Here is a 12,638-nt window from a genome sequence, read left to right on the forward strand (position 1 = left end):
GTCTTTTGTACTGTGCTGGATGCTTCCCTGACATTCCTCCCCTGCTGTTTGCCCTGTCTGCTTTGTTGACATTTAACTAATCCTGGAGTATTTCAAATGAAATCACTTTGTAAAGTTTTTCTTTCTAATTTTTTTCTGCTTCTGTCATAATTAAATCATTTTTCAGTTTCACAGTTGTATCTGGTTTTATAACCATGTGATTAGCACACATCTGTCTCACCAGAGGACTGAGAACGAATACTTAAACCTCTCTGTCTTCTTCCCCAACCTGGAGCTGTATCGTGTGGTATATACTAATAAATGTGTGTGGCATTGTCTTTGATCCATGGCCTTTGAATACTAGCTAAGAGATGAGAATTAGAGTCCCAGTAGATCAAAAAAATGGCCAGTAGAAGTTTTTATAGTAGCACATCAAAGTGTAAATAAGTAAAAGAGAAAAAAATTAAAATTACCTGCATGCCACCACCCCAAATGACTTTGATATTTATATCTGGATCTACTCATTTTTTAATTGTGTACATGTACATTCATAAAAGGGAAAATGGTGACATTGATAACCTGTTTTTCTCCACTAAATTTATCATAAACATCTGTAGAGTATTCCATCACATGATTGTTTCCAAAGTTTATCCAGCTGGTTCTGTGTTGTTAGACGTTTCACTTCAGTGGCTGTCCTTAAAGAGAAAATTAGATGCATCTTAATTGTTTTCCTTATGGTAAATTTCTAGACGTAGAATGGTTGGATCAAATAAGGCTTTGCTTTTATTGCTAAATCATCTTCCAGAAAGATTGTGCCACCAGAAATGTATATAAATGTCTCTTTTCTTATTGATTTGATAAGACAAAAATGGTATCTCCTTTTAGCTTTTGTTTTCGCTGGTACTATGCTTTAGTAGAATTAAAATTGATGCTATTAAAATTATCTTTTTGATAATTTCAAAAGGCAAAAATTATTTTTTAATCAGGATAAGTTGGAGTAGGAGGTATCATAATAAGTGGATTTGTATGGAAGTGGCTTAGGGATTGGTAAAGTAATGTTGATTCCAGGAAATTGTGGGGAGATAGAAGGATCAGAGGGCAATGTAAATTATTGGGGATTTGAAGTATCAAGATAATTGATTGTTCTGTATGGGTTTGTGAACTTTGACAAGCTAGCCAATAAGAGCTAAATATTCAGGCGCTTTCTAAATAGAAACACTCATTGGATATATAGAATTCTATGAAAGGGAGATAAATGCGTGTCAAATTGTGATTTTGCTTTTCTTGTATTGACTTTACATTTTTACCTTTGTAGTGTAAACCAGAGTACAAGGTTCCAGGATTATATGTAATTGACTCAATTGTGCGACAGTCTCGTCATCAGTTTGGAACTGATAAAGATGTTTTTGGGCCAAGATTCTCTAAAAACATAACTGCCACATTCCAATATTTATATCTTTGTCCATCTGAAGATAAGGTATAGTAAAAATCATTTTTACGTTAAAACTTGTTATTTCTATATTTATTTGAATCTGTTTATATTATGTATTTGAAATGTACTGTACTATTAGAATTATGTGGTGGTCTCTGAACTTGAAACAAAATCCAGTGTTTCCTGTTGTGGTCATCTCATGTTTAATCTAATTTCTTGTGAAGTTCTTCAGGAATGTTGTACTGTTGAAAAAGGACCACCATCTTACTTTAAAGAAGACATTGTTGGAAAGATTTACTTGTAGTTGAGTGATAAATTCTACAGTGGAGGAAGGCAGTACTCCTCTCATATTGTTGCTTATTGCAGAAGAAAGGGACCAATCATTGATGGCTTTCTCCTGCCTGTAGAGATGCTAGAGCATAAATGGTATTCATTAGCAATCAGACTACAGTATTTCATTCCTTGTATTTATAGCTGATTTTACTATGTACTGTTGAAAGGTAGAAAAACTTTACGGACATTTATAGTAGAACTCCCAGTAGGTGGGAGAAATACACTGCTAAATCTACTCAGAATAATGAAGAATGAGGACATTTACAGTAAATAGTATATAAATTTGAGTGTTGTAGATATTGTATTTATGTTCTTGGAGGAGTATTCTTAGGGGATAAGTATACAGGAGAAAAGATCATATCTTGAGTAGGACATAAGAGTTATTCCCATGAATAACACATCTCTGGCTCTCCATATTTATTGGTCCATAAGATTACTTACCTATCAGTTACAGATCAGTTTCGTAAATATTCTAACTGTTATAATTATCCTGAAGAAATCCTTCTTCACTTCATTTACTTTCCTCAGATAACTTTTTTTTGTCGGTGATGGCATTTTTTTGTAATCATAAATGAAATGAAAACTTCAAATACATTTTTTATTATATTTGGATTATCCAGGTTATATTTCTTTTCTGATTCTTCCCCCCCCCCCTTTTTTCCCTTCTTTGTTTTTTACTTTATCAGAGTAGTTTTTAACCATGTTGTAATTCTGAAGATAACTTTTTTTTTCTGTTTGTGAAACAGATTTAGTACAGAAATACTAGCCTTGGGATTTTTTTTTTTTTAGTAAGAGGTATAATACATTATTTATGCAAATATTTATTGTATATTCATGTTTTGTTACACATAACAGAGTAAAATAGTTCGCGTGCTGAACCTTTGGCAAAAAAATGGAGTATTCAAAATTGAAATTATTCAGCCTCTTTTGGACATGGCAGCAGGGACTAGTAATGCCGCTCCAGTACCAGAAAATGTTACTAATAATGAAGGTATGGTCAAATATATCTGTGAGCTTAGAAAATGTTACAACTTTTTCTGTATGTGAAGTTTGAAGTCTGTTTGTACTGGTGGAATTTTTCCATAAAAAAGAAATTGGAAGTTATGGTTTACTTTCCATAATTCTTACTTCTAGTAAAAATATGCTCTTTCAGTATTTGCTGTAGTACCATGATCTGTGTTTTTACTATATATTAAAATGAATGGAATGTTGTTATAGTAAAAAAGCTTAATGGAGTTCAAAAAGGAAAATGTGTAGATTAAAGTTTTTGTAGGTCTTAATGACCTTTTCTTTTTTAGGCTCACCTCCACCTCCAGTTAAAGTTTCTTCTGAACCCCCCCAAGCCACTACAAACTCTGTACCGTCTGTACCGCAGTTGCCTAGCTCTGATGCTTTTGCTGCTGTGGCCCAACTGTTTCAGACAACTCAAGGTCAACAGGTAAACTACCTGTCTGGAGATTAAATTCCTTGCAGTTAGGTACTATTGTCAGTTTTGATTTTCCTTGCCTAACTAGTGAGGACATTCAAGGGAGGAAATATTTCTACTTTTCACCTGGAAAAGCCTTCAGTAGGAAGGTAATGGAATAGGGATAAATGGAGAAGACGTGGGAAGGTGAAAAATAAGGGAGCCACATACTGAGAAATGGCAATACCTCTTTGAAGAGAACCTCAGAACTGCTGACTGGTTGGTATTGTTGCTCGTAATTGTAGCATTTCCAATTAACTTCAAAATTATTTGGATTGGAGGTGAATTTTACATTTTTCTAGAAAACGTTCATTTACCTTGTTTACAGTTCAGTGTATTTTCTCTTTTTGACCATCATTTTCTGCCTTTGGGGTGTCAGCATATATTTTTAACCTTAAGTGACCCCAATCCCTGATATTTACAACAGACTTAACCATTACTAAAAGGTGTTTTCTTTTTCCAGTTTACTTTGTGCCTACGCTATTTTGAGTCACCTTTAAGAATTTTTTCTCTTCAGTAAATTAACTTTTGATACTATGATTATACTTTGCTATGTGGTTTATCAGTTTTCCCATTTTTTAAGCTTCAGCAGATCCTTCAGACTTTTCAGCAACCTCCAAAACCACAGTCTCCCGCCATTGACAATGCTGTGATGGCGCAGGTCCAGGCTATCACGGCTCAGTTAAAGACGGCTCCTGCACAGCCACCTGAACAAAAAGCTGCTTTCCCCCCGCCTGAGCAAAAAACTGCATTTGACAAGGTAGGCTTCACTCAATGACCCACCTTAACCGTTTAGACCACTCAATTTGGAATGTGGAAGTTACTTCTTCTCTACTTTCTCTCTAGATTGTTCATTTTGTTGTTTTTTGGTTGGAGGAATTTTCCCCCTCAATATCAAAACATTGATTATTTTTCCTGGTTATAAATGTAATATATACTCATTACAAAAATTTCCAGTAAAAAGGAAATGGAAAAGAAAACAGGAAAGCTTTCACCGTTAACCCCCATACTTGGGAGATAACTACTCTCTTCCGAACTAATTTCCCATGGATATATTTTTCTTTATTGGTCATAATATGTTTGTATGTCACAATAGGTAATATTATAAATGTTAAAAATATAAATTATAAATATTATAAAGAAAATATATACAGTTTTTAACTTGTTTTTATCTTAATCTTCTTATTTCTTTGTTGTTAAGGTTAGTAGATTTAGTTCTACATTTTTACTGAGTGCTTATTAGGGATATTCTATTACATCTGTGTGTCACAGTTTAGCCATTCCTCTATTGATAGACAATTAAGTTACCTTGTGCTTTTTGCTGTTAAAACTTAGTTACAATATGTATAACTTGTGAGTTTTGTTCAGTGTCTTCCAACTTTGTTGGCCATAGGCATATTTAAGGAGCTGAGCTAGTAAGGGCATAGATATGCTGAATTTGCACAGCTTAGAGCTTCCCATTGAAATGTTAACTCAAGCAACTCTATCTTAGCTGTTTTATGTCTTGTGTATTTATTGGGTTTATGACTATATAAACTTTGATTTCATCTTACAGGTCTCACTGCAAAAGCAAAAATATTTGAAAACCCTAGAACGAAGTGATAATTTTTAATCATCTCTAAAATTTTTTTATTCTTTCCAGATTTTAATTTTAAGATATAATAACTTTATTGCTGGTAGTCCAAATTAAGAATCCATTTTGGGGGTGCCTGGGTAGCTCAGTTGATTAAGTGTCCGACTCAATCTTAGCTCATGTCTTGATCTCAGAATTGTGGGTTTAAGTCCTGCGTTGGGCTCTGCACTGGGCATGAAGCCCACTTAAACAAAAAAGAATGCATTTGGTATATACTGGTTGTCATTATATCTTAGTGATTTATGAACAACTACTGTTTAAAAGAAGTTTGAATAGTGGCACCTGGGTGGCTCAGTCAGTTAAGCGTCCACTTCTTGATTTTGGCTCAGGTCATGATCTCATGGTTCAGGAGTCTGAGCCCCGCATTGGGCTCTTCACTGGCAGAGTGGAGCCTGCTTGGGATTCTTTCTTTCTCTCTGCCCTTCCCCTGCTCGTGCACGCTCTCTCTCAAAACAAATAACATACATAAGTAGAAAAGGAATACATGCTAATAGGGAAAAAAATTGCAAACAGGAAGCTCTAAAGTAAAAAGGGAAGCAATTCTCTGCTTTGAACAGATTTGTGTTTGCTCTTTCAGAGTTTAGGAAAACTCTCCCCGCTTGGATTTTTTTTTTTTTTTTTTTTTTTTTTTTTTTTTTTTTTAATATTTTGGTAGTTTTGGGGCGCCTGGGTGGCGCAGTCGGTTAAGCGTCCGACTTCAGCCAGGTCACGATCTCGCGGTCCGTGAGTTCGAGCCCCGCGTCAGGCTCTGGGCTGATGGCTCGCAGCCTGGAGCCTGTTTCCGATTCTGTGTCTCCCTCTCTCTCTGACCCTCCCCCGTTCATGCTCTGTCTCTCTCTGTCCCAAAAATAAATAAAAAACGTTGAAAAAAGAAATTAAAAAAAAAAATATTTTGGTAGTTTTATATTTTTGTTTTCTATGTTTGTCTCTTCATTCCATCTGGAACCTAGTTTAGAATATGGTTCAAGACAGTTAAATCTCGAATTTTTTGGAAATAGCCAATTCTCCCTCACTATTTTTGTCATAACACTGAATTCTCATTTGTTTCTGTGTCTATTTGTGGACATTAGGATTCTATTGTGCGCAGCTAATATGTTTATTTCTGTATCATAACAATTTAAATACTTGCAACTTCTATACTATATTCTGTATCTCATTTCCAAGTATCACACATACACACACACGCACACACACACGCACCCTGCTCTGCTTCTTTTTCAGACTTTCTTTGGCATATGTATTAATCTGTATTCTCCAGGGGAAAATACTGCTTACACACACACACAGAGGGAAAGGGGAGAAAGAGAGATTGGTTGATTTTTAAGAAATTATTTGACTCAGTTGTGGAGGCTGGCAAATTTGAAATTTGTAGGGCAGAAGGCAGGCTGGAAATTTATTAGGTAAGAGTTAATGTTACAGTTTTGAGTCTGAATTCTACAGAGCAAGTTTTCTATGTTGCTGTCTTGGGAATTCCTTGTTCAAGAAACCTAAGTTCTTACTCTTAAGGCCTTCAACTGAGTGGTTGAGGCCCACCCACATTATGGAGGGTATTTCTTTATTCAAATGCTATTAATTGTTAATCACATTTTTAAAAGACCTTCACAGGAACATCTAGATGAATATTTGACCAAACAACTAGGCACCCTAACCTAGTCAAATTGGTACAGTTAACCATTACAGCATACTTTTTCAAGATGAACATGGGCGCCTGGGTGGCTCAGTCGGTTAAGCGTCCGACTTCAGCTCAGGTCATGATCTCACGGTTCGTGAGTTTGAGCCCCGTGTTGGGCTCTGTGCTGACAGCTCAGGTCCTCGAGCCTGCTTTGGATTCTGTGTCTCCCTCTCTCTCTGCCCTTCCCCTGCTCATGATCTGTCTCTCTCTGTCTCAAAAATAAATAAAATATTTTTTTAAAAAATCTTTAAAAAAAAAAGATGAAATTTAGCATAAATTTTAAAATGTATTAATTTAAGAAGTGCCAAGAGCTTCTTATACTGCATCTCTATTAACATCATTTTTCATTTAAGTCTTATTCAATTATTGCTTCATTTATTCTTAAGGTATTTAGTCCTTTTTCATGTTTGTTTCTTTTAAGTGGTCGTGTTATTAAACACTTAGTTTTCTAATAGGTTCTCTGAGATTTCTGGGTAGCTACTAAATTTGACTTTTCCTCGTCAACATCTATGCCTGTTTCTTTTTCTTATTGTATTGGGGGCTAGGACTTCCAAAAAAAATGTTGAATAACAGTAATGCTAATGGAGTCCTTATTTTTTTGTTGTTAATTTGAATTGTAATTTCTCTAGTGTTTCACCCCAAGTGGGTTGGTTGGTCAGTGTTTATTAGTTGCATGAAGTTTAGAAAAAGAAATTCTGTGCTTTTCCTTTGACTAAAAGGTCTGTTTTAAGCTAGTAGAACAGCTTGACTGGGAACAATTTATTTCAGGTGCTTCATGAATCTTCAGTTTCCTAAAAAGCAACAAAAAAATGCCTTTTTGGATGGATTTCAGTTTAATTATTTAATTGCTTCAAATCTTCTTCCAAAGCATTAGGTATAGATCTTAAAACTTTAAAGAACATATCTATATGTGAGGGGTGCTAAGCATCCAGCTCATGGTTTTGGCTCAAGTCATGATCTCATGGTTCGTGAGATCAAGTCCCGAGTTGGGCTCCGTGCTGACAGTGAGGAGCCTGCTTGCGACTTTCTCTCCCTGTCTCTGCTCCTCTCCCTGCTCACTCGAGCATATGTGCTCACTCTCTCTTTCTCTGAATAAACTTGAAAAGAACATATCTGTGTGTGTGATAAATGGCAAAGACCATGGGTTTTGTTTTTCGTAGACAGTTTAGACCTTAGTTTTAATTTTGATTCCTATTATTGATACTGACTCTGTCTTGGTACTTAGTCCCTTAAATATTCAGTGTGCAGCACTGCAAAATAGTGATGGTAATACCTACGCTTTACTATTGCTGTGGGGGTTAAACATACTAATGCGTGTGAAACAGCATAGTGTGCTGGTCATAATTAGATTGCTCAATATAATAAGAACTTTTAATGACATGGCCTAGAATTACAAAGAAACACAGTGTTGTCCAAGAAGGGGACTTCCCATCCTAATTTAGAAATCTGTTGTGCAGTAAAGTAGAACCATTATTTTTAGGCAGAACTGGCATGAAACAACTCAGATTTAAGAATTTGAAGTTGAAAATCCATGACAAGAATGGACACAGCTTGAGGGGAAAGTCTACCTGTTGAATGCCAGAGACTGAGAACTTTGAAGTCAAAAGAACAGTTCTACATTCCAGTTCTTCCATTCACTGACTGTGCAGTCTTAGTAATGATTCTTAATCCCCTATACCTTAGATTCCTTGTCTATAAAAAGAAGAAACTGTACCTAAATTATGTCTACATTGCAGGCTTCTTGTGAAGTCATGAAGTATCATGTAGATAGTAAGACACAGTAGATAGTAATAGAATTAGTAGTAGGTGTTTATGGTGTTACCTTTCTTCCTTTCTGAACGGATGTAATCATTTTTTTTTTTTTTAGTGTTTATTCATTTGTTTTGAAAGAGGAAGAGAGAAACCCAGGCAGCCTCTGCATTGTCAATGCTGAGCCCGATGCTGGCTCAGTCTCATGAATCCTGACATCATGTGCTGAGCCGAAATCAAGAGTTGTATGCTTAACTGACTAAGCCACCCAGATGTCCTCGTAATCTTATTTTTAAATGCCTCTTCTTCTAGACATGATCTTGTGAAGTGCTGGGGTTCTTTCCTTTCTTCTTTTTTTAATGTTTCTGGTAATCTGTCATGTGCTGTGAAATTTTAAGGAAGAAGCTAGTGCCTAGGTAGTAAGTTCTTCATGGCCCTGTCTATACCATTCTCTTTTTTTCTTTGTCGTATTAGTATGTTCTTATGCAAGCAGTACATGGACATTTTTTATAGGCATTTACAGTCATTTGATAAGACAGTCTTAGTACATTTTACAGTTAATTGAAAACGTACACCCATTTTCTTTCTTTCTTTTTTTTCTTTTCTAAGTTTATTTATATTGAGAGAGCACATACAGGTTGGGGAGGGGCAGAGAGAGAGAGGGAGAGAGATAATCCCAAGCAGGCTTTGCACTGACACAGGGCTCGATCTCACGAATGGTGATATCATGACCTGAGCCAAAATCAAGGGGACACTTAACCGACTGAGCCACCCAGGTGCCCCTGTACACCCATTTTCATGTGTGCCAAGTTCCCAAAGTTTTTGGTCTGTGAAAGAGAATATTTTAATAAAATATTTATAGTGCTAAGTTAACTATAAAATAAGCATATAGAAAATAATCAGAAGACAACACTGCATTTAAGTTGAGGAAGAAAAGCAGACTGAAAAATTGTCTTTTTCAGATGGGATTTGTATGGAAATTATCTGTAAACCAAGGTCCTAAGGGGCCAGTGGGAACGTGAGATTGTACATGACAACACAGTGGCATCATAGATGATAGTAAACGTCTGTTGTTTTTATAAAGTCTTCTGTGCGGTGTATCCCAATCTCAATTTTAAAACGGAATATGGAGGGCGCCTGGCTGGCTCAGCCAGTAGAGCATGCGACTCTTGATCTTAGGGTTGGGAGTTCAAGCCCCATGTTGAGGATAGAGCTGATTTTTAGAAAATAAGCAAAAATATTAAAAAATAAAATGGAATATTGGCATCCATATTCCAGAAGCTTCTTGATAGATTTGATTATGATGATGAGCCAGAAGCTGTGGAAGAATCAAAGAAAGAAGATGCTGCTGCCGCTGCCGCCGCCGCCGCTGCTGCCGCCGCCGCCGCCGCCACGGCACCTGCTGTGGCTGTTGCACCAGCACCTGCTGCTGCCACACCGGCTGCCACGCCTGCCGCTTCCCCTCCTCAGGCACCCTTGTAAGTGTCTTTTTTTCTGTTCCACAGGGGATTCAGTGGGAAACATGATGCAAGTAGAGTTGGCCCTTGCACAGCGTGGTGTTGAGGTGATGACCCACGCACAGTCAAAAGTCCATGGTAGAACTTTGCCTCCCCCAAAACTTATGTAGCCTACTGTTGACCGGAAGCCTAACCGGTAACATGAACAGTTGAGTAACGCATATTTTGTATGTTGTGTGTATTACGTACTGCGTTCTTCCAATAAAGTAAGCTAAAGAAAAGACCATGTTAAAATCATAAGGAAAATATGTTTACGGTACTGCACTGTCGACAAAAAAATCTGTGAATAAGGGGACTCACACAGTTAAAGGTGATGTTGTTCAAGGGTCAGCTATAACTTTAGTAACAAAATCATTTTTCATATAGTTTTTTAAAATTATATTTTGGGTTTTCTCTTGGGAGGAGATCCTGTCAGATTTACAGTTAAAAATGGCTTTTATGTTGGGAATAATGCTGAATATATAAATTAATGTGGGCAAGTACCTGATTCGGTAAGATGTTGATTATTGATGACTCCTGAGCAACATTCGTAATGTCTCTGTAGTATAAATGTGGCTAAGAATCTTATGTGTTTTTGAACGGATAAAAGATAACTCCTCTTTTTTTAGTGGGTTTCCTGGAGATGGCATGCAGCAGCCAGCATATACACAACATCAAAACATGGATCAGTTTCAGCCTCGAATGATGACAATACAGCAGGATCCAGTGCACCATCAGGTACAGCTGAGTTTTAATAAGTGAAGATCTGTTCATTAGAGCATATGGATTGCGTTTCACAGACCACTATTTAGCTGTGTGTTTGGCTTCGTAGTACTGCAGCTGCAGTCAAAGCCGATGAGCATGTAATTGAGTTATTTTTTTAAAACTTTAATTAAAACAAGGATGCTAAATATTACATCCTTATATATTTTAATAGTAAGTATTTTTTGTTAAAATCGTTTCGGGCGAGATTATGGCTCTGTTTCAGGGAGTTAGCCTGCTTAGTTGTACACTTCTCCCTCGCGAGGAGCCTTTTTTGGGGTAAATGATAAGATGCTTTAGAGGGTTTTCAGCTCTCACATTCAGGAGTATAGTGTGAAATCTGCAGTCAAAGGAGCATAGCACACTGGAGAATTGGAAGAAGTTAGGTAGAGATTTATTTGTTCATTGGGTTTATTTTAGTAAATGCTCTATTCAGAGTTTCCTAAACTTGACTACGCAGCTAAATTATAGGTGTCGGGATCCAGGCTAAAGCCAATCTAGAGAATCTGTATATTTTTTTTAATTGTATACTACTTCGTAGCCTTATTTAGAAAGGGCTCTAAGAAATTTCTTCAGAGGATATTCATTTTATTATGTATATTGTGTTTGGTCCATTCTATAATTTGGTAATATGAAAATGATACTATGATTTTGATGACTTATTGATGAATGAGGTTTGAGAAGTACTTTATAAGCCTATTTAAAATCTGAAGAAAACCTGGTGCACTTATTTCCAAATGTTCCAATTAACAGTTACTGAAAATTTAAATTAGAAGGAATACTTCTTTGTGATAATTATAATTATACTTTTAATTTTGCTGGTATTGGACCAGCACATGCAGAAATATGTTACGTTGTCGCTTATTCGCATTATTATTATGATATTTTAAGCCCAAAAAGTAGGCATGTTAGTTGAAACATCCCTTGGAGTAAATTTTTAAAAAGTGAAGCTGTACACATCATTGCTGTAGCCACTCCCCCTCCCAGAAGGCTTAATTAATTGCCTTTGAGGTTGAAGGGAGATAGTTTGCAATACAGTACCTCTCTGATTTTTAAGTTTAGTCTGTCACTATTGTTCCTCATATAAATGAAATCACGTCTTTAAATCTATAAAGTCAAACCTTTTTATAATTTTTAAATGAGTTATAGGATTTTTGATCTATATACTTGGATATGTAACAGTTCTTCAGGTAAATATTATACCTATGGAAATTGTTAATCATTGCATCTCACTACAGTTTTCCCTTGATGAAAATTTATTGAAGATGTTTTAGGTTTTTTTTTTTTAAATGTTTATTTATTTTGAGAGTGCACACACAAGTTGGGGAGAGACAGAGAGAGAGGGAATCACAAGCAGGCTTTGTATTGTCAGCACAGAGCCAGACACGGGGCTTGAAACCATGAACCCACGAACCATGAGATCATGACCTGAGCTGACATCAAGAGTCGAACGTGCAACCAATTGAGCCACCAAAGCACCCCGAAGATATTTTAGTTGTATATCAAGTAACTAAGGACTTTCTTAATTATTTTTGGTAGCTGTTATTTAAAATCTACTCATATGCTTTCTTTAAATTCAAAAGGTTCCACTTCCTCCTAATGGACAGATGCCAGGTTTTGGCCTTCTTCCTACACCTCCATTTCCTCCCATGGCTCAGTCTGTGATTCCTCCAACTCCACCCGTGCAGCAGCCTTTCCAAGCTTCTTTTCAGGCTCAAAATGAACCACTTACACAGAAGACACATCAGGTAAAACTGTATTCTCAGATTGATGATCTTTTTGGTTGCTTCAGCTTATGTGCAGATTCCTGCCTGTTTGCTTGTTATCTTCATTTTTGAATGTGGAGAAAGACTTTGTTGGGCACATATTAACCCTCTCTGTGCCTAAAGTTTTTCATCTGGAAAGTGGACATAGTAATACCAATTTCCATAGGATTCTGTGAGGATCGAGATAGAATGTAGAATACTTAATCATTGCCTAGTTTATTGTTGTAGTCAATGGTTTATTAAAACAGTATATGACTTATACAGATTTCCAGACGTGTTTGTCTGGATGTGTTTCTTAGAAGTGTTTCTTCTAATCTTGTAAACCATATAAAATTTTTTCCCTGCTGATGG

General features: G+C 36.3%; 1 protein-coding gene across 3 annotated transcripts in view; it reads left to right on the forward strand.

Annotated features, from left to right (window-relative positions):
* Positions 1 to 12,638, forward strand: part of SCAF4 (SR-related CTD associated factor 4) — a 64,670-nt gene that overhangs the window by 24,720 nt on the left and 27,312 nt on the right. For 2 of the 3 annotated variants that reach the window (XM_053903141.1, XM_053903143.1), the window contains exons 4-10: positions 1,295 to 1,456; positions 2,600 to 2,735; positions 3,043 to 3,182; positions 3,793 to 3,969; positions 9,542 to 9,741; positions 10,389 to 10,497; positions 12,105 to 12,269. In XM_053903141.1, coding sequence (XP_053759116.1) covers positions 1,295 to 1,456; positions 2,600 to 2,735; positions 3,043 to 3,182; positions 3,793 to 3,969; positions 9,542 to 9,741; positions 10,389 to 10,497; positions 12,105 to 12,269 — 1,089 coding nt within the window. The remainder of the gene's footprint in view (positions 1 to 1,294; positions 1,457 to 2,599; positions 2,736 to 3,042; positions 3,183 to 3,792; positions 3,970 to 9,541; positions 9,742 to 10,388; positions 10,498 to 12,104; positions 12,270 to 12,638) is intronic. The other variant, XM_053903142.1, reaches the window with a different exon arrangement.

The sequence above is a fragment of the Panthera pardus genome, unplaced genomic scaffold (assembly GCF_024362965.1).
Source record: "Panthera pardus isolate Hobbes unplaced genomic scaffold, ASM2436296v1 HiC_scaffold_16, whole genome shotgun sequence".
Lineage (NCBI taxonomy): Eukaryota > Metazoa > Chordata > Mammalia > Carnivora > Felidae > Panthera > Panthera pardus.